Genomic DNA, 26,509 nt, shown 5'->3' on the forward strand with positions numbered 1-26,509 from the left:
GGCCCCTTCCATAGGACAGCATCCATCCATCTATCCATCCCTTCCTCATCTTTACGCGCAACGGTAATAATAGCCATTACTTTTCTTGTAGACGTTGTGCGTAATATTTTATTAATTATCGACTTATTAAGCAGCATTCTACTGTCCACTGCGTGGCCCTGTTGAAAGGGTTGCCTTGTCTATGCGGGAGGGGGAAGACTTCATGCCCATTAGCGAACACTTTGTTCTCAACAACTTCCCATTAAGAAATGTGTATTCTGAATGTGTTTGTCGCCGTTTTCAGCAAGCCTGGCGTCGCCATGAGGACCTGATGTTTTCCACAGAAAACATGCATGGTTGCCACCACTTAAAAAGGTACTTGGAGAGGAGGCAAAACTGGTACAATTTAGGCTGCATTAAAGCATACTGTACACGTTGTGCGATGGATGGAGACAAGTTTGGAATCGCTCCCTCTCTCTCGCTCACACACACACGCGCGACGTAATTCTCTGCACTCTTTGCAAGACTCTACTGTCACTTGACTCGTCTTATTGGATACCAGCCAAAATTGTAACCTAGATAGCCAATAGTTTCGATTGTGCTGCTTGGACTGGAGGTATTTAAACTGCTAAAATGTAGGCTGCATTAAAGCATCCGCACGTTTCAACTTTCACGTTGTGCGATGGGTGGAGACAACTTGGGAATCGCTGTAAGTTAGAGATTTTTTTTAAAACATAGGCTGGCAAGATGTAAATGACCTGCACTGCTTGAAAAAGACGATCGACTATGTGCCTCAGGCATCTTAAATACTAAAAACTAATAGGCGGGTGGATTCGGTTTTGGAAATTGGAGAAAAAACATTAGGGCGGGTGGATAGCAGGTGGATTAGAAATTCTAAGAAGCGGTTGCGGATGAAATAATACATCCACCGCGCACCTCTAGGCCTACTCCACACGTAGGTATATTCCAGACCTACAGAAGACGGTAGCTAGAAGCGTTCATCTAAAAAGTTACCGGAAAGTCAGAAAACTCGCTGCATGACAACCAAATGTGCTCAGTAGATGCACGCTGCCCTGATTCAAAACTACAAGGCTGTGCTTGGTCCCGCCTCTCTCCCCGCAGCTGGGGCTACTCAAATACTGTTCCAGAAATGTAAGGAGTAGAAAGTAACATAGGCCTACAGATATTTGTCAAAAAATGTAACGGAGTAAAGTAAGGGCGTAAAAGTGAAAAAAAGCTTCTCAAATATTGTTCCAGAAATGTAAGGAGTAGAAAAACCTAGATAATTGTCAAAAAATAGAAGAGAATGGATGAGTGCATCTGTGGGGTAGTGTGAAAATATTCAGGTGCTCATCGGTTTCCAAAGTTGCAAACTTGTAGAGAGAGAGGGTCCGAGGCACTCTGAAGTCAATATTAAAAGTCCTTTATTTAATACATGGACACCATAAAGCCGACGCGTTTCGGTCGCGTACCGACCTTCTTCAGGGCTAATTAAAAAGTGAAGCAAACAGGTGAGTCCTTAATAATCTCAAGACAGGTGACCACATCACGTGACAAGAGCCTGTCGCTACACTATTAGACACATAACACAGAACAAAGTGACACAAAAATAAATAAATAAAAATAAATGTAAAAAAGCACATCAAGAAGATAAAGCTGAATTAGAGAACCACCTCAGTGACCAAATTAATGAACTTTCACAAAATTTGACGAAGGTTAAAATTACCAAATTCAAAAGGGATTTACAAGATTACACTGACGGCCAAGTCTACAAGTGGCAAAGACAGAGGCACACAAGTCGCGCTCCGAGACGGACACGCTCAGTATCATTCAACTTGCCCAACTGTACTACAAGTGATGAGGACGAACCCACCACTCAATCTCGGGATACTTTTTTAGAGACTCGTGTGGACATCAACGAACAAAGAGGAAGACCCGGAGGGGCAGGACGAGGAAGAAGACGGGGTGGGGGGGCACAGCCTCGGGAGGTGCTCCCACGCCAAACAAAAATGAGGAAACAGTGATCAACTTGTCGGACACAGAACTCTCTCCAGAATGCACCAGTCTACTCGCTAAAGGTCTATCATATGCTCCAACACACCAAGCCAACCCGTTCCAGATGAAAGTGGATCTATATCGTTTCTACCGCAACTTACACCTCAAGGCATGGTACCACAACCAGCCCTCTGCGACGGCCAACGCGGTGCTGGAGTCTCCAAACGCACAGGTACTAAAACCCACTTTCAAACCCAAATCCAAGTTTTTCCCCCACAGTAACAATGCATGTCTGAATGCTTTTGTAAAAAAGGTCAACCACGATGTGGAAAAATTAATGGACACTAAACTAAGCACCTATCCCAACCTTTCCCGTGGGGAGTGTGATGCGTTAAAGTGGCTCCAAAATAATGAGAATGTTGTAATTCGACAAGCGGACAAAGGGGGCGCTACCATAGTTTGGGGGAAGGAGGCTTACACCCAAGAAGCTCTCAGACAATTGATGAACACCTCTTACTATGCTCCCCTCTCCACTAACCCCATGTCACAGGTTAGAGATGACTTAAAAAACATTTTGGATCGGGCATTGGAGCAAAACTGGATTAATGCTAACGAGTACAAATTCCTCCTACCATCTGACCCCAAAATAGGCATATTTTATCTTTTGCCAAAAATACACAAGGACCCTCTCTCTCCACCTGGCAGGCCTATCATTAGTGGAGTGGACACTATCACTGAACCTACATCTAAGTACATAGATTTCCACATAAAGCCACTCACACAAGCATTGCCAGCATACCTCCAGGACACAACACATGTCTTGAAAAAGTTGGGGGAATTAAGTTCTAACTACAACCCTAATTACATACTGGTGACGATGGATGTTGAAGCGCTCTATACAAATATAGATCATTCAGAAGGACTATGTGCTCTTGAACATTACCTGCAAAACAGAATTGATTTGAGCCCCCCTACTGACTTCCTGGTTGAGTTGACACGCTGGACACTTAACAACAACTTTTTCCTGTTTCAGGACAAGCTGTACAGGCAGGTCATGGGAACAGCAATGGGCGCTGCATATGCTCCAAACTACGCAGGCCTCTATCTGGGACTATGGGAGGAACGGTACGTTCTGAGTTCTAATAACCCTTACAGACATCATATACAGTACTATGGACGCTACATTGACGACCTCCTCTTTGTGTTCTCTGGCTCTGTCCAACAGCTTAAAGACTTCCATTTGTACCTGAACAGCATCAACCACAACATAAAACTCAGCCTGGAGTTCAGTACTACTTCAATCAACTTTCTTGACCTGAACATCTATGTGGACTCGGACGGGACTCTTCATACCACCATCTACAGGAAACCTACCGATAGGAACACCATCCTCAGGGCCGACAGCTTTCACCCTAACAGTTTAATCTCAAACATCCCATACGGACAATTTCAGAGACTTAGACGAATTTGCGACTCTGACACTGACTTTGAAACTCAATCTGCTGAGATGTATGAAAGATTTAAACAAAGGGGTTACAAGGACAGAACTCTGAATAGTGCATTGTCTAAATCTAGATCAACAGAACGAACAAACCTTTTCAAACCCAAGCCCAGAAGACCTGTGAGTAACAGAATTTTTTGCTCTCTACAATACACTAACCAAACCAACAGTATCAAACAAATCATCAAAAACAACTGGGACATTCTACGGAGTGACACCACTCTTGCCCCTGTCTTCTCTGAGCCTCCGCAATTTGCTGTGAAAAGGGCCCCCACTCTCAAGGATAAGTTGGTCAAAAACTACATTCCGGCCACCAAACCCAAAACTTTCCTTGTGAAACCCATAGGCACCTTTCAATGCGGAGCCTGTAGACACTGCCCACACATTAACAAGTCTACTACATTCACAAATGCTATGGGTACAAGATCCTTTCATTGCAAGCATTTTGCCAATTGTAACTCCACCCATGTGGTGTACCGTTTGGACTGCAAATGTGGTTGCTTTTACATTGGCCTCACAAAAAGGAGACTGAGGGACAGGTTTGGGGAGCATAAGTATGCAATAAAAACTAAGAACATGAACTACCCCATTGCCAAACATTGTCAGTCCTCCACACAGTGTAACCCCACTGATCTTAAGGTGATGGTTATTGAAGTAATTCAAAAAAAAAATAGGGGTGGTGATTTCCTGACGACATTGGCCCAGAGAGAATCCTTCTGTATTGACACGTTACAGGCGGTGTCATTCCCTGGACTTAACGAGGAGCTGGACTTTTCTGTGTTCTTGTAAATAATGAAAAAAACTGTAAATTCTGAACTGTACCCCTGTTGAAGCCCTGTGCTGTTCTCCTGATGTATGATTGGCACTCCTGCCCTAGGTATCCCTATGTAGTTGTTTGACAGTGTCTATGTCCCGGGCTCTACTGTTTTCTGTGATGACCAGAGTTGCTTTGTACATTGCTTTTGTCTTAAACTATAATTCGTCTTAAAGTTAATCATGGGGTGTCTTTCTTGATGTGCTTTTTTACATTTTTATTTTTTTTGTCACTTTGTTCTGTGTTATGTGTCTAATAGTGTAGCGACAGGCTCTTGTCACGTGATGTGGTCACCTGTCTTGAGATTATTAAGGACTCACCTGTTTGCTTCACTTTTTAATTAGCCCTGAAGAAGGTCGGTACGCGACCGAAACGCGTCGGCTTTATGGTGTCCATGTATTAAATAAAGGACTTTTAATATTGACTTCAGAGTGCCTCGGCCCCTCTCTCTCTAGATAATTGTCAAAAAATGTTACGGCATAAACGTAAAAAAACGACAACATACCAGTTAAAATGAGTAGGCCTAAGTACATTTTATTTATGAAGCACATCTGAAAACAGCAAAAAAAAAAAAAACAGTTGATTTACATACTAGATTACTAGATAGGCCTACTAGATACATTACTAGAGAGAGAGAGAGAACGCGCTCCTATGCAGTGTTAATATAGCGATTTCACTTCTCTCTCTCGCTCTTAGTGTTTTTGTTTTTGTTTTACTGTAGCCATGGACTTAACACGGGTGCAGGGGTTCTATAATGTTTTCCGACACTGTTATTTTTTCTGCCTCATGCGCGAACTATTTATTGTCATTCAGTTTGTGCCATTATAGGCCTAGGACACACGGGAATAATAGGATATAAAATAGGCAGCCTGACTGGATCGATGGACGATTTCCAACAATAAAAGACAGGCTATGAAACAAAATAGGCAGCTACCAGCTTATTCAATTAATAAAACTATAGCCCAAGAACATTGCCTCGCCGGGCAGAGAGAGAGAGAGAGAGAGAGAGAGAGAGAGAGAGAGAGAGAGAGAGAGAGCGCGGTCCTATGCAGTGTTAATGTAACGATTTAACTTCTCTCTCTCTCTCTTTACTGTAGCCATGGACTTAACACAGGTGCATGGGTTCTGTAATGTTTTCAACACTGTTATATGCATAGTGCTCTGGCTCATGCGCAAACTTTGTTGTCATTCAGAATCAGAAACATCAAAGGGGCGGCAGACAGCTTTCTCTTGTTGCTGGTGCTTCGCATCTAAAAAGTTACCGCCCAAGAACATTGCCTCGCCGGGCAGAGAGAGCGAGAGAGAGCGCGCTCCTATGCAGTGTTAATGTAACGATTTAACTTCTCTCTCTCTCTCTCTCTTTACTGTAGCCATGGACTTAACACAGGTGCATGGGTTCTTTAATGTTTTCAACACTGTTACATAAGCCTAGTGTTCTGGTTCATGCCGAACTTTGTTGTCAAAAAATGTAAGGGCGTAAACGTAGGCTAAATTGTCAAAAAATGTAACGACGTAGGCCTAATCGTAAAAACAACAACAACATACCAGTAAAAACGAGTAAGTACATTTTATTTATAGATTTACATGTTTAAATCAACAAAAAACAAAACTTAACAGCTGATTTAGGCCTATTTAAATAGGCTAGACAAAACCGTTAAAATGAACATATTTAAATAGACAAAACCGTTAAAATGAGCATTAAAAAAGCTGATTCTAAGAAAACCCGCATTAAAAAAGCTGATTACATTTCTAATATAGGCAGACTGAAGGGACCTTTAGTTGAAACCTAAGGATCTTTAGTTCAATTTTAATGACCTTTCGTAGGCTTTTGCGGTAGACGGACCGTCCTCGACTAAAGATCCCCTGCCTTATACTAATGGTCCAACGTTTTGTTCGAATGGTCCCCTCTCAAGAATCCATTCGACGAAAAGACCTGTACCCGCGACAATGACAGTTTGCTATAGCTAGGCGAGCATTCCCTTCCTTGCCACGACTAGGCAGACGTTGTGGTTTGCTAACAGAACTGGCATGCAGCATGTACACAGAGAGGAGAATGAGACAGCCACGAGATAACAGAGAACGGGTAAAATTAGCAGCGAGAACAAATTGCAACGGTTGATTCATTGGTGCAGTAGAGGGCCTGGGCATGCCTACGAGAGCAGAGAGGTTAACTGGAACTTGTGCATGGTTAAAGGGTTGGATACTCGTGTCGAATTTTGTCAATTCATCAATTTCGTCCTCCTACTTCAGATAGTAGAGTCATGCTTGGCACGAAAAAGAAAAAACGATCATAAGTTATGCAATTGTAATAGTTTGAAATAAAATGCACTTAGGTAGGTGCGCCCTTAAAATGTAGACAAGCGTGTGGCTAGTTAATGCTTTGTACGCATGTTGATACCCCCAAAAGAATCCCGGGCCCATTTGCATGACGACAACTAAGTGAGCCACGGGAAGCCATGCACCACGAAGCAGTTAAAAGCGGCGTCGCGCGGGTTTCCAGGCAGCGGCGCAGTGCTGATTGAATTAACCTATGAGACGGAGGAAAGAGAGGGACAGATACTACACTATGTGTAACCAAGTGGTAAGGACAGGAGAGTTTTAAACTCTAAATTTCACAGTTTTTCTTACTAAATAGACTACGCCACCCTGGGATAAGAATGGGAACTACAGCCCAGGGACTGTATGAAAACCTTAGATTTGACCCCCACACAAGTTCTGTTGCATTAACGAGGAAACGTGGATTCCGTAACAAAATATAAAAATCCGGACAATTTAAAATATTTCCCACCACAATGCACACACACACTCACACACACACTCACACAAATCGGTACAAAAGGGAGGGTTCTCAAATACAGGGCAGGTGCACCCAAGAGGGGGGAATTATACTAAGCCCCCTGTATAGGCCTTGGATAAGTACACACAAACACTCGTGCCCATGCACACACTAAGTGAAGGTGAATTATTGCACTCACACACAGGTAACACTGCACTGCACTGCAATTCACTGCACACCACGTGACCGGACCCACCACCAGGGGGGAAGAGGACCTCCCTCTGGGATTACCTGCACCTGTTAACAGAAAAGGAAAGGGTAAATGAAGGGGTAATCAAGGGCCTGCCACTTGCCCAGCAAATAAAGACAAACAAAATGAAATAAACTGAATTGCAGGGCCCACCAGCAAAATCTAACTCGCCACAGAAAGAGGTTGCTACAGGCGAGAGCAGGACTGATGAGAATTAGTAACGACACTCAGGCCAGGGGCATTGGTTTAGGCTACAAGCCGTGCACATTCAGTAGTTATAGAAACAAAAACAAAATAATTCAAATTGAAGTTCTCAAGTCAAAAGAAAATAATCAAACAAAAGAAAGAAACATCCCTCAAAGAAAATGTACAAAATAAACAAATTAATCGTGCTCTCACCACGACATAACAGGACACTCACTCACACAGACTACATTCACGCACACACTGAACTCGGCCACCTGCGCCACCTGCGCAAGTTAACTTATGCTGGGCTGCTGAATGCTTTCGGAGTGATAGCCCTCGGATGACCAGACACTGCGACGCGTCAGTCCAAGCACGTATCGAGGGGGGACAAAACAGCAGCAATTCAGAGCGAACCGGGAGTCTGCAGCTACACCCAGGCGCCTACAAATACAGAGGATAATGCGATGTAACTGGGCTATTGTACCAATTTTACAACGTGATGAAAAGTTGAAGCGGTATACTCACGTTCCACAGCAGCAGAGGAGGAGAGGAGGGAGACAATAAAGGCCGACGAGTCAGAGGAAACTCAAACCCACGCTACAACAAAATACATCGGTTAGACCCGAGTCAAACAAATCAAAATGTTAGCGAACGTGTGCAGTCATTTGAGTGGCCTACCTGAGCCAGAAGGAGAGAGCTCTCGGAGCTTTGGTAGATGAACAGGGTAGCCAACAAACAGCTGATGGCACCGGTAGATACACTTGTACGAGGCGGAGAGCGTGTCACGCCAAGTTGAATTTGGCAACAGATCGGAGTGCAAAGAGTAGACCAGAATAGAATGCACGTTTGGATGGACAAAGGAAAGCACGTTGACCGACAGCTATTCCTCCTAGCTTGCGAAAAGCCGGCGTCTCAGCTGGAGTGAAATCAGCTGTGAGATCAGCTGATAGGTCGGTGTGACGTGATGACGCACGCACCGCAAATGAAAAGGGAACGTCAAAGCCCACTTTGCTACACTATGCATCGGAGGTGGAAAGGGCTCCAGCTGCAAACGTAGATGCGATAATTCCGACAGCCGTGTACTCAGAACATGCAGCGTGCAATCGTTAGTGAACCTAGAGCGAAAGAACATGGCAATTATCAACACATCGTTTTAATGTGTGGTTAATCACACTGATTAGGCTACTGCGCAGAGTCCCGGCAATGGACAGAGCTAATTAGCATGCCACACAGAGAGAGAGAAACATGGGTGCCGGCATGCGAAACCACGGCACAAAGTCTCTGAATCATGAGCGAAAAGCAGAACGTGCTACAGCCACAGCTATGAACATTTGAAGCCATTTACCTAGGAGCCGGAATACCCACGTCTACAAAATGATATATCTAAACCTCAAGTTATGCCAAAGTATTTTCAAGCATAAAACAACGAAGGCAGCTGACCAGAGAGCCAGCAGCCAGGTCTAAATAGAAGGACTGAGGGCCATGAAGGCCTAACACCGCAATTCGATGCGAAGGCAACAGAAAAACGCGAAAGGACAAGAATTAACATGAAATACAGCTTCGCCAAACTGAAGTAGTCAATAAATCAAAGTCAAGACAATAAATAGACGAAAATAAAAACTAGGGGGAAAATCTGACCCTACACTATGATCATGAAATAAATAAAATCGTTCTGTAGATATAGCCTGTTGGTTCACGTCATTAATCAAGTAGGCCTAATGCCACTGCGCCAGCGAATAACTCCACCAGCACTACACCAAAGACCCCGGTGGGCAACCTCACCAGAAACAGATAAGTAGGCCTACACTGACTACACAAAATGTAGCAGTCAACAATGAGCCGCTCCCGTAGAGATAACGAGCCGATCCTTAGGAACGAGAACCCCGTGAGTAAATTGCATGACTAAAATAGAGGTCGAGAGTCGACAGTAGGCTACACATAACGCACCGTGACGTATAACACATTGCCACCACGCCACGAAGGCTACAGACCAGTGCACAAGCGCTCAGTCAATCGACAACCAGATGAACCAGTTATGAATATTTCTAGGTCGGCGAGGAGGACACAAGACCACTAGTAACTCGTTACAGGGGGCACTCCACAAGTTAACTAAGCAGTCAGAGGGGAGATACAGCGGCAACGGGAAACGAGACATAAGAAGATAGTAAACGCATGACTATAAACTGAGAACCAATAGCCTAGGTTGATGAAAGCAATGCATTTTAAGCGACAATGAGGGCAAGCCTCGCTGACTTACGCACATGTGATCACAAAAAGCACGCGCTGCCAACCTTCCTAGACCAACTGTCCCTGCGGGCGTCCGAACCAGAAGTCGATGTGATAGTAGGACAGGGCGCATAATGATAGAGAGGAAAAACGTAGCACCGGCGAAACCACTCAAGTGTAATGAAGACACCGAAGCCAGCTTCCCAGACATGGCGAGATCCTAGAACTGAATCGAAAATAGCCTCGAGGACAAGCGAAACGGTACGGGAGCCTTCGATTAAGGGCGTGAGTGGAGTAATGGGAGAGGTGACAGCACGATAATGCTCCTGAAACTACGATAAAGGAAACATTTAACCGCAGTAAACAAAGTTTTGGCGGGCGCAGATTTCGGACCGGCCATGCCTAAAGCCAGCAAGAAAGGAGAGTTAGACACGTCACTATAAAGGATATGGCAGCCGCTGATTGGCTCTGCGAAATGCACAGGTGCTCTGAGTCTTCCTGGCAGAACTAACCCAGGCTACATGCCTACACAGTGCGCGGTGTTTAATGCACTTTTGGTTTTGGTTTGTTTATGCAACTCCAGGTAGATATCAGTTGCTTGCAGTAGGCTAACTGTTGCAGTTGTCAGTGAAGCCACATTAGTTTCCCCCTTTTTTGGCACTAGGCAGTGAGGAAATATTCGTGAGAAGTCTGTAGGCTACCATCCACTTTACATGGGACACCATTAAGTGAATGAAATGGGGCACCTAAGTCACGCCCTTCTACTTCCGATACATGGGGCAGGAGCTCGCAAAATTTTGAATGCGAGTCAATGGAGCGAGTCAAGCTAAATCCTCATCCCGTTTGGCATGTGCTCCGGATTTCACATATGATGACCGTGAATTTGAAAGGTTTGGATTTGCGTCGTAAGACCACTCATTTTCGGCACGCAAGAAACGTTATTTTAGCTTTTGTGCAAAACTGTGTTGGAGACTACACTTGCGCCTCGCATATCTGACGTGAACCGAGGCACAGCCAACCCTACCGCTGCACCGTGGCTTAAGTGGCTGCACGTCGGACATGCGACGTCTGTTGTGTAGTCCAAATAATTACATATTTTTGCACATTCACAACTCAAAAATCGCTTGCCAAGTGAAGTCAACAAGCACACCATTGGTTGTTATTAATTCTGAGGCACAGCATATGTGTGATTCACGGGGAAATGCGAGGTGGGTGGGAAAATAGCTTTGATCAGTCCATTACAACCCAGTCAAAAGTTTTTCCGTTGCCAGCCCCAGAAGCCGCCCGGAAGGGGTGGAGACTTAGGTGCCCCATAGCCTAGGGTAAAGAGATGTCAAGGCTATAACCTAGGCCTACAATTTGAAACGGTGATGACATTTAAAACCGAGTCAAACGGCCATAGACAGCATTGTAATGAAGGGTGTCGTAACGGCAGCTGGAAAGAGATGGAACTTTAATTTAAAGTTCAAAGTTCAAAGTACTTTATTTGCCATTTGTGCATAAACTAGTAGTCCAAGCACATAGGAACTCTTGTGCAGGCCCTCTGAGTCAACAAATACACACATTCACAACGACATTCTGGCTTCAAACTCGCCCTGCTGCTTCCCTATTTAACTTTAGGACTAAAATTATTCAACCGTTTCCACAGTAACGACCAAACTAATCACAGTTCCTGCAGCGGTAAAGCCAGGACTGCAAGTGTGAGCGAAATCAGCACAACAGTATAAAGGAATAATAAACAGTAACGGAAATACCGACGTGACCTGAAAAGTGGGCGGAATTGGGAGCCTTTTGCCGGTGAATTGCGCTGAAGCTAGCCTACATTGTGAACATGCTGGACGTTATCGCCAAATTACGATAGAAAGAGCAACCAATGTTAGCTAATATTGCTCATTACCTCATCTGCACAGTTGCCGCTACCCAAAAATATACGATGGCATAATTAAATAGTATTTGAAATAGTGATATCACGTTTTCAGTGAAGTGGACGGATTTTGGCGACCTATGCTGCAGGTATTCCACACACCTGTGTTCCGTCTTTGGATGATGTGCAATGAATAAGACACACAACACAAACCTATTTCACCCCTTTATTTTATTTCCATAAGAGCATTTCAAGGTGGAAGTGTCGAGGAGGACACACGTCAATTTGCATTTTGACATCCGAAATCTGAACTGTCATCCAACTGAACTGTCCATTCAATTGCACTCTAGAGGCGTAATTCACTCTCAAACTCGGATGGTCTCCGAAAGGGGCGTTCACCTGACGTCAACAGGATACCGGAAAACAACGGGCCGGACTTATCTCCTTCTCTATACCATTCTCTGTTTCTGACCTCCTACTTGCTGAAATGCATTGGAACGCACGTTGAAGCGGAATGTTCAACTCGCAAGCTGGGGCAAAATCGAAGCAAACCAACTTCGTTCCTCTTACTATCGTGATGTCATCGGGCCACGTGTACATAATGGTTTTGATTCCCGAATTATTAATTATCAAACGAATTTTCCGGCCCTGTCATGGCCAAACAGTAGGGCACTCATCTACCATGCGGCTGACCCGGGCTCGATGCCCTGCCCGGGTGCTTTGCCGTCCCTTCCCCGTATCTCTCTCTCCACTTGCGTCCTGTCACCACCATCACTGTCCTACCATAAATAAAGTAGAAAAAAATATATGTAGCATAATGAGACATGTCCCTTTAATTCCCAACAGCACTCTGCTGTGACATGGCTCACCATGTGACTGGTAGGCACCAATGGGCAGCATTTGGTGTTATCTTTAAAAGCAGGGCAACAGGTAACCTTGGGGGTGACAGCTTTTACTGTTTTGGGCAGTCTTGCCAGTTTCCTTTCTCCATGCTCGGCCGTCAAGGCCCAGACGGATCTGCACTTATGGGAAATTGGTAGTCCTGTGTAGTGTCTTCGTGAAGCTGCTTGGAGTGTGGCTGCTAGCTGGTTTAGCCAGACTGCTGGTGATGCTACCTGTACAGCCTACGTTGGTTGGGCTCGGGTGTTGTGCCCTTTTCACTGCTGCTGCTACAGGGTAGCTCTAGCCTCCATGTCTCTCCGGTCACGGTGACCGGATGATCCAGTGAGTGACTGTCATCTGGGTGGGCTGCTGTTTGTGGTTGAGTTTCGGACCAATTATGTGTGGATGATGTGTGAATGAGTAGGCCTAATTACACCTGATATTGAGTGTGTTTCATGGGCGTTTGAGTTGAGTACAAGTGTGACTATCCTCTCCCTGCATGCTTATTTTTCACTAGAAGTGTTTGTTGTGTGAAACTGTCTTGCCGTGCTTAGCTAGAACAGAAGCTGGAAGGTTGGGGTATAGGCATTTACTGGCTCAGGTGTATTTGTGTTGGTCTCGTGTGATTTTGTATATATATTAAAGAGGTTGTAATAACCATTTTGTATTATTAAAAGAAAAGCACATGTTTCCCCTGACATCCTGTCTCCGTGTGAGTCTTCATGAGAACCTGTGAGTCTTCATTCATGTGCTAGTAGTGGGTTAGCTCAATTTTCCAGAGGGACTGTGGCGCCCTCTGGTGGCGTAGTCGGTAATTACATTTACAAACCTAAAACTTAAACCTCTATTTGCCACTCGGTTACATATATATATTTTTTCTACCATTGAGATTACATGGCAGAAGGTTAGAACACATACAATCATAACTACAAATAATAGGATGTAATGGTAACATTCGTTATTATGACCTCCGCCTAGAAGATTATGTGCTCGCCTGAGTTTGTGTGTTGGTTTGTTCACATGTTGGTTTGTTCACTCGCTGCTTGTTCGCAGCTATTTCAAGGCTTACCACAAGGTGGCGCGAGGTGAACTGAGCACTGACACTGGTGGAGAGCTGAGGACTGCCTCACGGGTGAGCCATCAACAGGCAGCCTAGGCCAGTGTTAAGGGGGATTCATACTTGTCGTGACTGGCGCTAGCCTCCTTCATATTTCACTCGCGACCTCACTCGCGCTGTCACGTGACCCAAAATGACGTCACACGCCGTGGCGCGAGCTGCCGTGGCGCGACGTCGTGCACCCCACATTTTTTTTAACTTGTCGTGCGCCACCAGCGACCATGCAGGTAGGCAGACAAAGCAGGAGTTGCGAAGAGAGGCTACAACTACTGTAGGCTACTACAGAATGGATCCTGCATCATTTTGAGGATAATAAAATGTCATAGAGAGTTATTTTATCTTCTCTCTTATATGTTGTTCAGTGAAACAATTGTTTACTTTGTTCAGAAGCACGTTGTGTTCGGCGATCTATTTATAAATTCTGCCGCCAGAACAATGCTCTCACATGGTCTTGGAATGATCTAGCAATGTAGGCTACAACAAAAAATATATGTTTCAATGTGGTAAGTCACAAGTCAGACGTTCAGTAGCCCTACAGCAGCCGTGTTTGGCTTTCTATTTTATACATCCGTAGAACCAAAGAAACTCAAGAGAAAGAACAATCTCTTGGAGGTAAATGCATTGGCCAAGGTGTAGTACGTGGGTGTTGCCTGAGTACGAGTGGATGGAAAATTAACTCCCTTGCGCATGGTCATTGGTCAGTGAGTGCGATGGATGCCATTTTCGTACTCCCTTGCACATGGTCAGTGGGGGCGACACCATGATGGACAATTTGTGGCCAAGTAACGGCAGCTGTTGGTCAGCAGTAATTGCTGGGGGTAATTAAGGACAGCTGACAGACATTCACGCTGTCCTATGACCTGTTCCACAGTGAATAACATTTCCGTACTCCCCTCGCCATCATTTCCTACTACGCTGTTATGACGTGAGTAAGCCCTCTTGTCTCAAGCCTCTTTGGTAGAACTCACGCTGCGAGTTGCGAAAGATACTGCCGTTTCTCTCATGAACAGCAGAGGGCACTTCCGACAATGCGAGCGAAAGCCTGTAAGGGCGCTTTTGAAGTATGAATAGTCTGTCGCCAGTGATGACGTCATTAATGGTTCTCGCGTCAAACGCGCCAAAGTGCGCACGTGAAGTATGCAGAGCCCTTTACCCAACCTTTTTTCTCCAGCGTACCCCCTAAGCCTTGTTTTCATATCATGAGTACCCCATATGCACTATATCTCCTCCTCTTTCCTAATGTGACTATATTGCATTCATTTGTTATAATTATTTTTCTGCATGTTCATGGTATGGAATCAAAAAATATGGAATCATGAAAAACAAGTGCTATATGAGGGGTTACATTACCCTGTGAAAAACACTGTAGGAAACTTGACAAGTCAACCTAACTTAAGCTTCAGGAAAAAAAGAAGGTTATTGAGCAACCATTGTGTGAGGAAGCTTACCTGTTATGTGCCCATGGTCTTTCCATAGCTGTGCTGGGAGGTTGGCATGGCCATTCTACAGGAGTGGTACTCCAGGAGTGGCACTTTCTACTGAAAGTGCAGGAGAGATTAGATTACATTACGTTTAGCTGACGCTTTTAGCCAAAGTGATTTACAGTTATGAGGTTAGGTTGAGAAATATGGTTTACTTCCACTGTGCTCAACCTAAAGATACATCATACGACACTGACTGTGATATTTGGTTGTCCATAATTGATGGCCATCATAAACTGGGAGCTACTACAGTGTGTGAATCATTAGTTCCCATGCTATGTACCTGAATGTACCAGAGGTGTCAAAACTAAAAGTAAATTTGTGGTATACATACAACGAACACCAAACAGCTCAACTGCCTTATTTTTTCCTGTTTTTTTATGCTTATCAAATGTATGGAACGTATGTATTGTTGGTGCAAGATGTACGCCAGGAGCAGATTGGCAGTGAGAATGGCCACTCACTGTCAGCCCACCGGCTCGAGTTGGCGGTGTTGTGGTTCAGGGCCGAAAGACAGCAGAGAAGGCTGGACACCACCTGAAGACATCTGCTTCTGGCGTAAGGCTACAGCTACCTGCGAAGGTGGTTGAGGAAGGCACCTCCTGTGCATGAATTATGAATGTGTATTCCCTGTTTGTAGTAATTGATACAATAAAGATGTTTGTGTCACAAGTCTTATTTTCTCTCGCTGACCCATTGGACCGGAGGAGGTGCGACAGATAGCAATGCCCAGCAGGTATTAAAAGGCTACCTGTACAATCCTGACCAGTACAGAGTGAGCTGACCGTTAGACAAGTGCACAGGTCTCCTTAGTACCTTCCTCCACTAGAATCTGCGCATCCACCACAGGGCGAAAAGGGGGATTTGTGACAATGAACTCGTCCCAAATCGCCCACGGACTTGCCTAACTTTCGTCTGATTTTGAGCGTTGTGAGAATGCGAAATTAAGTTTTGGTGACACGTAACTCGCCCGGAAGCGAATCAGAGCCGTGGAGAGGTCTCACAGCAGGGTGTTAATGGCCCAACGATTAACATGAAAGGCAATGACAGCCAGCCCGGAACGCGGACTAGCCTTGCTCTTATTGGACGAAAAAGACACGTGACTCAAAGTAAAAGAGCTGCGCTGTTGGTTAGCAGGGTCGGCAGCTACGACCTTCTATTGGTCACGTTGGATTAATTTATGCATACCGTAGGCCTATACGGTAGGTCCGTATAATTATGCAAAAATTATTATTACTAATATACCTAGGTTGATTTTACTTTGTATATTCACATCATTATAGACTGCACTGTGATGGGGCTTCAGCATGCATGATGTGAATTTATTGCTAAAATGAAAATGAATGAAATGAAAATGAATTTTTTAAATGCTTTTAATATCACACCAAACAATGTACACACACTTAGACAGGAACCGTGCATTTCATAAATATACATAATTTAAAACTACACACATACCCTGCAAACAATATACTCTAGGCTATATGCAGTGATGTACAGTAGCCTACTCAGGTTGTACAACTCAGAAACAAACACGCATCTCTCTCCCAAGCGGCGTTTCCGATTGTCTCCCACGTCCTAACACTGGCCGTCAGAGCATTGAAGAAATCTTAATACTCAACAGCACTCAAATTTTGCCTAGTAGAACAGGTGAGGTCAGGCATAAACGCGTTGTCCTGACCGTCTGTTAAGACAATGCGATGCGACACAGAAAAGACGGGCGGCTCTCCGTGCATAGTGACTAAAAGTTAGCATCAACTTTGAAAAAGGGTCAAGTCACCATCAGAAGAAAACGGCCGTCTTGTAAAACATGTGTTTGAGTGAAACGGTAGACGGTAGGGACTTTGCGAGGCTATTTATTTAATGCCTACATATAACGTGACCCAAAATGTCTCTAAGCTGCACGTTGCAATATAGCCAAGTATTCGAGAAAACCTGATGCAGCCAGAGTCCAACAACTTCAATGCACCAGAAGTGAATTCGCCTTCTAGTTGGGTGCGTGCGTCACGTGTATTTAATAGAATATATGCGCATGTACAATACAGCTACCTTATTACCTGGAATATTTTTGAGGGCTGATATTACAAAAAGCTAGTAGGTAATTTTACTTTTCTTTTCTCTACCTACCATTCAACCATGAGTGGTTGGCTCTGTCCACCCACCAGTTTGAACTAAATAACTAAGAATTTTTGTATTTTATTTTTTATTTTTAGATAGGGGAAAATAAGTTCAAAAATGTAAATAAATTTTTTTTTTTTTAAAAACGGATTTCATAGGCCCCTACGACAGGTTAGGTTTGGGAAGGGCACAATTCATAAAACTCAGAAACATACAATGCTTTTTCAAAAAAAGGGTTCTATGTTCCCCGCTGCATCCAAGTAGACTGCTGCCACATTGCTAAGAGCAGGTTGTTATTACACCTCTGACAGGTTAGGTTTAAGGATAGTTTTAGTCAGGGCACATACAAAAATGGATTTGAGTAAAAGTTGTCAATTCATAGTAAATACGTGGTAAATATGAAAGTAAGAGGAAAAATAGTACAGGTACAGCATTTTAGTGCAGACTATACAGGTATGTACAATATTATAAACATTGCTGTTGATTATGTTCTTCAGCCGCCAATCATGCCAGCAGGGTCTACTGAAGGTCTCTGGTCACTGCTTCCTCGTCATACTGCAACAGGCACTCAGTCTCACTTCTGGGAGCTGTAGAAACAACAAATAAATAAATACTTCGTCATGCACCTCATATTGACATAGCAAATATATCAATAAGCAAGACATATTGAGCCCAACAGGGATAATCTTACACTATATCAGTTTTCTGTGGTCTCTTGTAAGATTGCCCATCACCATCCTGCAGGACACTACCGTCTCCCTGCCAGGATCTGTAGGATGTAAGAAAATAAATCAAAACATAGCAATGCACAGCATTGACAACTTATCTATAAAGTAGCACAAGTCATATTGACAATGTAGGACAGGGGTGGGGAACCTATGTCTCTAGGGCCGTTTGCGACCCTTGAGGCTGTTTTATCCGGCCCCCGATATAATTTTAATGCAATTCCATCTTCACATGAAATATGACATATTTTGTAAAGGAATCTTAGAAAATACATTAGCAATACAATTAAGTTATATTCAGGGAACCTGAAGAAGTTGGCGTTTGTTTAAATGTGGCTGCCTTCAATATAGGCCTAAAGTGAAAGGGAAAATCCTGGTTTGTGTTCATAGTACGGCCCTTGGAGGACTTTTATGGCCCCTCGGATGAATTTGAAGTGGCCATTCGAATGAGAAAGGTTCCCCAACCCTGACGTAGGCTATAGGTTAAGCTTACCCTCTTTCACTCTACTGTGCCCATTTCGGGTTGACCTCCACACGCGTCTGTAGCACAGCACACAGGATTGCAGGACACAGCATCCTGCAGGACACTGCAAAAAACAAGGGGAACGAATAAATGACCTGTCCAGTTCTATAAAAAAGAAAAGAAATTTGATGCAGTGCCAGAGCTGTGGTAAAAGTAACCTTGGTTGTATAATCTAGGACTAGGGGTGTGTGTGAGTGTGGTAAATCCAGTGTTCACATTATTCAGATATGAGAATTAATTCATTAATTTTAACTGATATCACCACATACCGATATCAGTGCCATTTCACCCTGCCAAGACACTGGACCTTCTATGATCAGGGCGTCCTCGTCATACTGCAGCAGGCACCCTGTTGTTTCTACAGCTCCTAGAAGAGAGACAAATAAATTAAATACTTCGCCATGCATCTCATATTGACATAGCTAATGTATCAATGAGCAAGTCATATTGGTCACAAAGAAGTTAATCTTACATTCTTTCAGTCTTCTATGGCAAGACTGCTCCTCATAAGAGCTGTTAGGCCTTCAAGTGACTCGTCTTCGCCATATTATGAGACAGCAGCCTGTGAAAACATGGTAAACAGAATAACCCATTAACCTTGGGTCCTAATATAATGCATGGACATAAACTAGCCTACATTATTTAGACAATGTCAGTAGACCTCCACGTGAAACAATAAGAAAAAGTGACCATGCATAATTTCAATTTCTTGAAGAGGCCAGCTACACTTATTTGTGCAACAAGTGCTGTTTTGAGGACCCATACGTTTTAAGGACATGCTGCCTACTGTTGCAAATGCCAGGGTATTTCACATTGATTTCGGGGTGGCGTGCTCTATGCCAGTGTTTCCCAACCTTTTTTTGTCTTAAGTACCCCCTAAGCCTTTTCTCATACCACAAGTACCCCCTGACTCATGCTTTATATCCCAATGTGACTATGCTCCATACATGCAGGGTGCTCGCGTACCCCTAGTGGTACACGTACCCCTGGTTGGGAAACACTGCTCTATGCAACACTTATTTGTGCAACAAGTGCTGTTTTGAGGACCCATACTTTTTAAGGACAGGTTGCCTACTGTTGCAAATGCCAGGGTATTTCACATTGATTTCCAAACTATTTATTTCCTAACTACAGGGACGTTAGTCGATACATAGTAATGACGCTACGACCAAGCTACTAGGGAATGTAATTAAACTAGTCGCTTCGCTACTGCCCAGCACTGAAAACCAACATACCCAGACGGCACACCAGTCTTGCCAACGTCGCCTAGATGCATTTTTACCACTGTAAAATACATTGGCAAGACGTCGTTAGTTCATCAGCGAAATGCCGGGCAGACGTGAAAAATGAGCAGTGCCCAGCATCTAGTTGATGAGCTAACGCAATAGCATGCTAACGGTAGCCTTTGTCTATCTTTAGGCAGGGGAAAGGCAACTGAGAACGAGCAATGTCAAACAATTTACCACCAACAAGTATACTTAACATAGGAAATGTAATTTCTAAGATTCCTTTAGGCCTGCAAAATATGTCATAGGCCTATTTCATGTGAAGTTGCAAAACATTATAATGATATCAGGGGCCGGATAAAACGGCCTCAAGGGCCCTCGAGACATAGGTTCACTACCCCTGGTTTAATGGTTAGTGATTCTGAAAAACACCACTGGGCAGCGTGAACAAACATACACACAGACACACACACACACACACACACACACACACATTTTAGTAAAAGGCCAAAAAATGCCCTAGGGCCCCCAACAATCCCGTTGCCTAGGGACCCCAAAATCCTAGAAACAGGCCTGCCGACCCCCCACTCCCTCCCACCCACCTGACCTCACCCCACCCCACCCCACTTGAAATTGACTGTAGCAGCTCCCGACCTGATCACTGGCATTTACATATTAAAGGCTCTCCTAAGAAGGGGATGGGAGGGGGGCATGGGGGAGCCGCAAATGCTGTGGCTTGAGGTATGAGGCAATTTAAGCCGGGCATACACTGTGCGATATTTTCGCTCGTGGGTATTAAGCTCCTGCTCACACTGCACGATGGAATTTCACTATTTAAAAGTTCACATCTCACGACTCACGCCCTCACACTATACGAGCCGACAGTCGGATGCGAGCCAAATGCTTCCACTGCGCGACGCAACAGGCATGTTTCCCCGGTATGCAGAGGAGGGAACCTGCGCACCTGAGGTGGAGATGAGGTCGCGCTCAACAGCAAATCGCACGGCCCTATTAATTTGTGCATGTGAAGTGTCAAATCGGGTCGTAGCACTGCTTTAACTGTGCGATTTATGCACGAGCCACGACCTGGATATCAAACCGTTTTGATTTTCTTGCGACCCCGCGATTGCACTATCGTGAGGCGAAATCGCTTGTCGTTACCCCATGTACACTGCACGATGCGAGACTCACGATTGACCTGCGATTGAGCAAGAAATCGGCCCGACTCCCAAAGAGTCGCGCCAGTGCCAAATCAGGGCAAAATCGGGGCAAAAGTCGCACAGTGTAAGCCCAGCTTAAAGGTGCAAAACTCATCCACATATTCCTCTTTTCATGCAGTGCACCATGCCACCATTGTGTTTCACATACCTGAATAGTTTGACATAAAAAATGAACAAAGTTAAATCACTACTAGCATTATTCAACACATTTTTTAAACTTTTGTTTAGACTTTTTCGGACAGCCGGCTGTGACTGAATAAGCATGAATTCTGCTCTCTCTACAAACAAATCCTGAAGGACAATGTCCAGCCATCAATTTGTTACCATTCATTTGTGTTCATGCATGGACAGCCATAATAATAATAATAATAATTTTATTTATAAAGCACATTTTCATACCATAGTGTAGCTAGAAGTGCCTAGTGGGGCAGCCATGGCCTAGTGGTTAGTGAGGTGGTATTAAAATAAGAGCGTTGCAGTTTCGAATCCCAACCTATGATCTCGCCATCCATGGCTGAAATGCCCTTGAGCAAGGCACCTAACCGCACATTGCTCCAGAGACTGTAACCAATAGCCTCTAAATAACTGTAAGTCGCTTTGGATAAAAAGCATCAACTAAGCTTAAAGTGATACTGTCCCATTTTTGGAAATAAGCTTTTTTTACACCTGTCTTTGATTTTAATAATAGGGTTTTACCGTTCTCCTGTACTTTCAACCGTTCTCTTTGTATGGCAGTGCAGCAGTTAACATTGAGTCCTATGAGACCAGTTCGCGGCTAACTGGTCTCATAGGACTCAATGTTAACTGAAAGATGGGCATTGGTTTCAGTAACATTCAAGATGGCCACCCTTTCCACGTAAACAAGACCAAGAATACTTCGCTTAACAATGTGAGCATGAAATCTGGCACAAATGTTCATTGGAATCCACTCTTCCAAAAAGAGGTGTTGGCCAAAGGGAAATCCAAGATGGCCACCATTGTTCAAGATGGCCACACTTTCCACTTGTAAGTTGTAAGGCCAATAATAGTTCAGTTAAAGACGGAAGGATGAAATTTGGAACACATGTTCATTAGAATCCACTCTTTGAAATAAGGACATTGACCACAGGAAAATCCAATATGGCTGAGATTTTTCAAGATGGCTATCCTCTCAACTAATAATTCCTAATGTTGCCTGCTTTTAAGTACAGTTACTTCCATTGAAAACAAAACATACATCTAAAAAAAGGTTGGTTGTTTTTGACAAAACCTTGACAGATGGGATATAAAAGGACCAGGCAGGTCCTAGAGTTACACTTCACATTTGCAATTTCACTAGGCCTTGCACGTAAGATCAAGCATCTAGCATTCACACTTTCTACACTTAGCAAACTCTTCACAACTCTTTGCACTGGTTGCCGTCTCCATTCTTCATCAACCCTCTCCCATTTTCAGTCAGTTGGATTTTTAACTTCTGGCTGGCACAGACTAGTCTAAACCCACAACCTGCCTTCTTTCTTTGTTGCATGTTTAGTGTGATGTATCAGTTATACTATTGTTTGAGGAATTTCTTCATATAGTCTTATCTTTCTGGCAAAATGTTCATGTCTTGTATCATCAATATATTCTGCAGTACTGAACCTCCCAATCATGAACACCACTACTTTCTAATGTAACAGTGGCACGTTAACAGTTAATTAAATTCAACTCAGCTCTTGCACGACTACGCCACCTAGGGTGGGGGAAGACAACCTAGGAGTGAAATTACCCCCCAAATTAGTAAACCAGGACACAGGTTCGGAGCACTCTTAGGCAGGAGTCAAGTTCAAGTGTTTATTCTCTTTTCACAGATATGATATGTACAGCACAATTCGAAATCAGTGTTGGCTGATCAGGCCAAAATCATGAGTCTTGTGGATGCAAACAAGTACACTGTGGTTTCACATTCGACACAGGGTTCAGTCCATACACATCGTCAATACAGTAATCATGCAGATCAATAAAATACACATCCAGGTCAGTGGAGTCAGGTGAATTCAAATGTGCAAATATGCAGTGGTGATGCAAAGGAACAAATACTAATACATTACAAAATCAGGGCTTTGAACCGGTTCAAGGAACGAAAACGAAAACCAGAAACTTTTTGTATTTTAAAGGGAACAGAAACGAAACCGGAAACGTTACTATTTTTTATGTTCGGGAACGGAAACACTTATTTAAAAATAATGGTAACCGGTTAATACCGGTTAATACCGTTCCTCAAACAAAAAAAAAGTAATTATTTTCCTGTGCACGTTACCATGACGGCTGAGGTTCACGTCCTGTGTGATCAGACATTCTCTGACTGAATGGAGAGAGAGCTGTGGATTACAAAGTCTCCACTCCACATCTTAAATAAGAGAAACCAATACAAAAGGGCAGAGTCTCCATTGAATCATTGTAAGATATTGCAGAGAAGCGTGTGTAAAGCGCACCGAGAATGTTTGACGTTATTGGGCATCCATGGGCGCTTCAAATATGCACAAACTCACAATGTCCATCATAGCGCTCGCCGTGACCCAAGTCAGCGTGGAGCGCGCATTTTCATCATTGAGGTTTATTCTCCTCTTAGGTCGTCCCTGAATGACAACATTCTGGAGGATATTCTTTTCATCCGCTTGAATAAACAGTTAAGAAGTAGGCTGCCTCATTTGCACTTCCGTCTTTCTTGGTTAATTAACGTCAGTTAGACCAATGGGGAGTAATCAGCTGACAGGAACGAAATTAACCGTTCCGGGAACAGTATTTTTTTGTTCTAACCGGTTCGGGAACGTCAATTTATTGGTGGAACGCATAACCGGAAACGTTATAATTCCGTTTCTGTTCGGAACGGAACTTTTGGAAAAAAATAACGGTTCAAAGCCCTGACCAAAATACAATATGACTGAATTGTATTAAAGACAATATTGCACTGATCCCTATTAGACGGGCCGTTATGTGGAGCAATATGGCCAATGGCCACACACACACACCACGCATACACACGCACGGCACCTTTGCGAGAGAGGAGGGAGGAGGGAGGCTACACTCAGACCTACGAAACGCCCCAGTACGGGGAAGACAGGGCAATGGTGTCACTCTTAAAGGGGGGGCTAGGCTTAGGCTAACCAATAGCAGCACGGTTGAAAAGGGATAGTTAAAGACTAGGGAAAAGGCCACACAAAATAAACACACACAATAAAGTAGGCACACAAAATAAAAATAAAACACACATCTACTACTGCTACTAAGCACAGCAAAATAGTAATAGTCACCCAAGTGCACACAGTGATGGAAAAGTGAGGGAATCCGCCACCTGAAGACCGGCGCGCTATGGCAACTCCATACCTATCCAGGGAGGAGAGAAGAGAGAGACACTCAATAGCCAGAATGACACGTGCTAATGTATTACACCATTTGCATACAAAGTGAGGACTAGATGCAACTTAACTTTCGTGTAGCAAGAGAGAGGAGAGAACTACACCGCCGTAGGTTGACTGAAGGGGGTGTACACTTGCCTCCGGCGCCGTGCCTAGATGATAACCACACACGCACACAGACGCACAGAACACGCACGCACTCACAACACACACAAGTAGCAACCAGACCTGCGCAGTGCGCAGCAAGGAGGCTGGTGTCCCAAGAAATGGGCCCGAAAATAACAAACCAACAGAAATGAAAATAATTAAACTAAACAAAAGTCAGGTCACAAGAAAACTAAACAAATAAACAATGGGCCCAAAGCAGGACGAGCAGGTGGAGCCAGTTCGGAACCGGCGCAGAGTGTGACGGCAACAAAACAGCAACCTCCGAGGAGTGTAGCTAGCAATCCCACCTGTAACAGACGGGTACCCATTACTCACTAGCCTAGAGGTAATTGGTGACAGCGACAATCAAGAGGAAGAAATTAATACTTAAGGCGTCAAAGAGGCACCGCTAACCCGATCATAGATCCATGGTTCGGAACAATCGCAATTTGGACCACACACTGAGGGAAGATTTAGTGAATAGGGTCATCATTACCATCAGAGCAACAACATCAACGTAGTGTAGTGGGATGCTGGCCCCTTTAAGGCTCGGAGCCATTCAGCGTCATGGGGGTGTCACTTCCTCAATCTCTTGGCAGGCAATTTTCCATAAATATGAGCGGTCTGTTCAGAGGCAGACAAGCACGCTTGGCCTATACTTTGGCGTCTTCCGACTTCTTGGCTGCAGCTGTTGTCGTCCCTCTGGCTCGAGTCTCTTTCACTTGGGCACTCACTTTGTCCGAACTCCGGTACGTAACTGCACTGTGTATTTACCTAGCTTGTGTGGCTATCTTCTTGCTCTGCTTGCTCGTTCAGGACTGCTAACCCTGGCTCTTGCACAGCTTTTCAGGTTGCCTACGGTGCTCAACCTTTACCTGTTTCTACTGGTGGCTTCCTGGTAGGCTGCCACAGTTCTACTTGCGTTATTCACTCCGGTACGTATCGTATTGTTTAGCAAATGTGTGCTCATTTAGCTTTGGCGGCTAGCGCTTTGTTTGGCTTGCCCGTTCATGGTTGCTAACCCTGGTTTTGCATGGCTTTCAGACTGCCCACGGCACTCAACCTTTACCTGCTCCTACTAGACCTCGTAGTAGGTGGCCTTGGTCCTACTTGCGTTATTCATCATCCATACTCGGGTATGTAACCGCATTGTGCATTTGCCTAGCTTTGGCGGCTAGCGCCTTGTTCTTCTGCTCTTTCGTGATTGCTAATTTTGGCTTCTGCATGGCTTCTAGACTGTTCAGCCTTACTTGTTGCTTGGTGGCTTCATAGTACGCTGCCCATCTCGACCAGTGTCCTCGTTGTACTCAAGGGCTCCACGCTCGCCAACCTCGAACTGATGGTAAGTCCCTCTCGGCTCCAATACTTTTACTGCTGCCCCCGGCACCACTACTGGGGCTTAGCTAATGTTGGCCTGTTGTTTGGCTTTAGGTTGCTGCTGTGACAGCCATCCGTGTCAAGACCCCGGCTGCTGCTTAGAGTGGGAACGATTGCTGTATTGCAGAAACTGGTGCCTGTGGGCATTAAGTGTCTCATTGTGTGCTCGGTGTTGTGTTGGTGGGGGTGACTCCACTGTGTTTGTGTGTGTGTGTGTGTGTGTGTGTGTGTGTGTGTGTGTGTGTGTGTGTGTGTGTGTGTGTGTGTGTGTGTGTGTGTGTGTGTGCTCCGATCAGTGTGCGTGTGTGTACGGTGTGGGTGTGCTAGTGTGTGGGCCGCTCCACATAGTGTGTGTGTGTGCGCGCGTGCGCTGGTGTGTGGGTGCTCCGCATAGTGTGTGTGTGTGTGTGTGTGTGTGTGTGTGTGAATGAACGGTGTGTGTGTTCAGTGGATGAGTGAGGGGATCCATGGGGGGGGGGGGGGGGGGGGGGGGGGGGGGGGGGGGGGTGACTGGAAAAATTAGGCCTACCTCTTTTCTTTATTTTGATTCTTTTTCTTGTGTCTAACCTTTTTGTTTAATTGTGTGCACCTTTCATTCATTTTGCATGGTTTGTTGCGGTTTGATTTCTTTTCTTTGATTCTCGGTTTGCTGTGTCCTTTTCTTTGCCTTTATTAACTTTGAGGTAGCGCCCTGTTACAGTTGGGCCAACTGTCGGCCCCTAGTG

At 44.5% G+C, this 26,509-nt stretch overlaps 1 protein-coding gene and 2 long non-coding RNA genes across 4 annotated transcripts; 2 read left to right on the forward strand and 1 right to left on the reverse strand.

The window, feature by feature from the left end:
* Nucleotides 1-1,867: 1,867 nt before the first annotated feature.
* LOC134458496 (uncharacterized) lies at nucleotides 1,868-4,264 on the forward strand. The gene is made up of 3 exons (XM_063210832.1): nucleotides 1,868-2,206; nucleotides 3,008-3,099; nucleotides 3,200-4,264. Exons 1-3 carry the CDS (start codon nucleotides 2,146-2,148, stop codon nucleotides 4,262-4,264), a joined length of 1,218 nt encoding a protein of 405 aa, XP_063066902.1. The 5' UTR covers nucleotides 1,868-2,145.
* Nucleotides 4,265-17,339: 13,075 nt separating this feature from the next.
* On the reverse strand, nucleotides 17,340-19,675 carry LOC134444128 (uncharacterized). 2 transcript variants are annotated; one of them, XR_010033894.1, is made up of 4 exons: nucleotides 18,910-19,675; nucleotides 18,707-18,804; nucleotides 17,881-18,501; nucleotides 17,340-17,776 (listed from the first exon to the last, which is right to left on the reverse strand). It is a non-coding gene; the product is annotated as an uncharacterized LOC134444128 (long non-coding RNA). The 2 variants fall into 2 exon arrangements; XR_010033892.1 differs by having other exon boundaries at nucleotides 17,340-18,501.
* A 5,295-nt stretch (nucleotides 19,676-24,970) lies between these two features.
* Nucleotides 24,971-25,482, forward strand: LOC134444266 (uncharacterized). Its single transcript, XR_010033921.1, has 3 exons — nucleotides 24,971-25,156; nucleotides 25,258-25,342; nucleotides 25,452-25,482. It is a non-coding gene; the product is annotated as an uncharacterized LOC134444266 (long non-coding RNA).
* The last annotated feature ends 1,027 nt before the right edge of the window (nucleotides 25,483-26,509 follow it).

This window comes from Engraulis encrasicolus, chromosome 1 (assembly GCF_034702125.1).
Source record: "Engraulis encrasicolus isolate BLACKSEA-1 chromosome 1, IST_EnEncr_1.0, whole genome shotgun sequence".
NCBI lineage: Eukaryota > Metazoa > Chordata > Actinopteri > Clupeiformes > Engraulidae > Engraulis > Engraulis encrasicolus.

Excerpts from the sequence above, each read along its gene's own strand:
- LOC134458496 (XM_063210832.1), top strand. The coding sequence starts at position 2,146 with ATGGTACCACAACCAGCCCTCTGCGACGGCCAACGCGGTGCTGGAGTC. Across the intron at positions 2,207-3,007 it reads TGGAGTCTCCAAACGCACAG|GACAAGCTGTACAGGCAGGT; the intron begins GTACTAAAACCC and ends TTCCTGTTTCAG. Across the intron at positions 3,100-3,199 it reads CTGGGACTATGGGAGGAACG|CTTAAAGACTTCCATTTGTA; the intron begins GTACGTTCTGAG and ends TCTGTCCAACAG.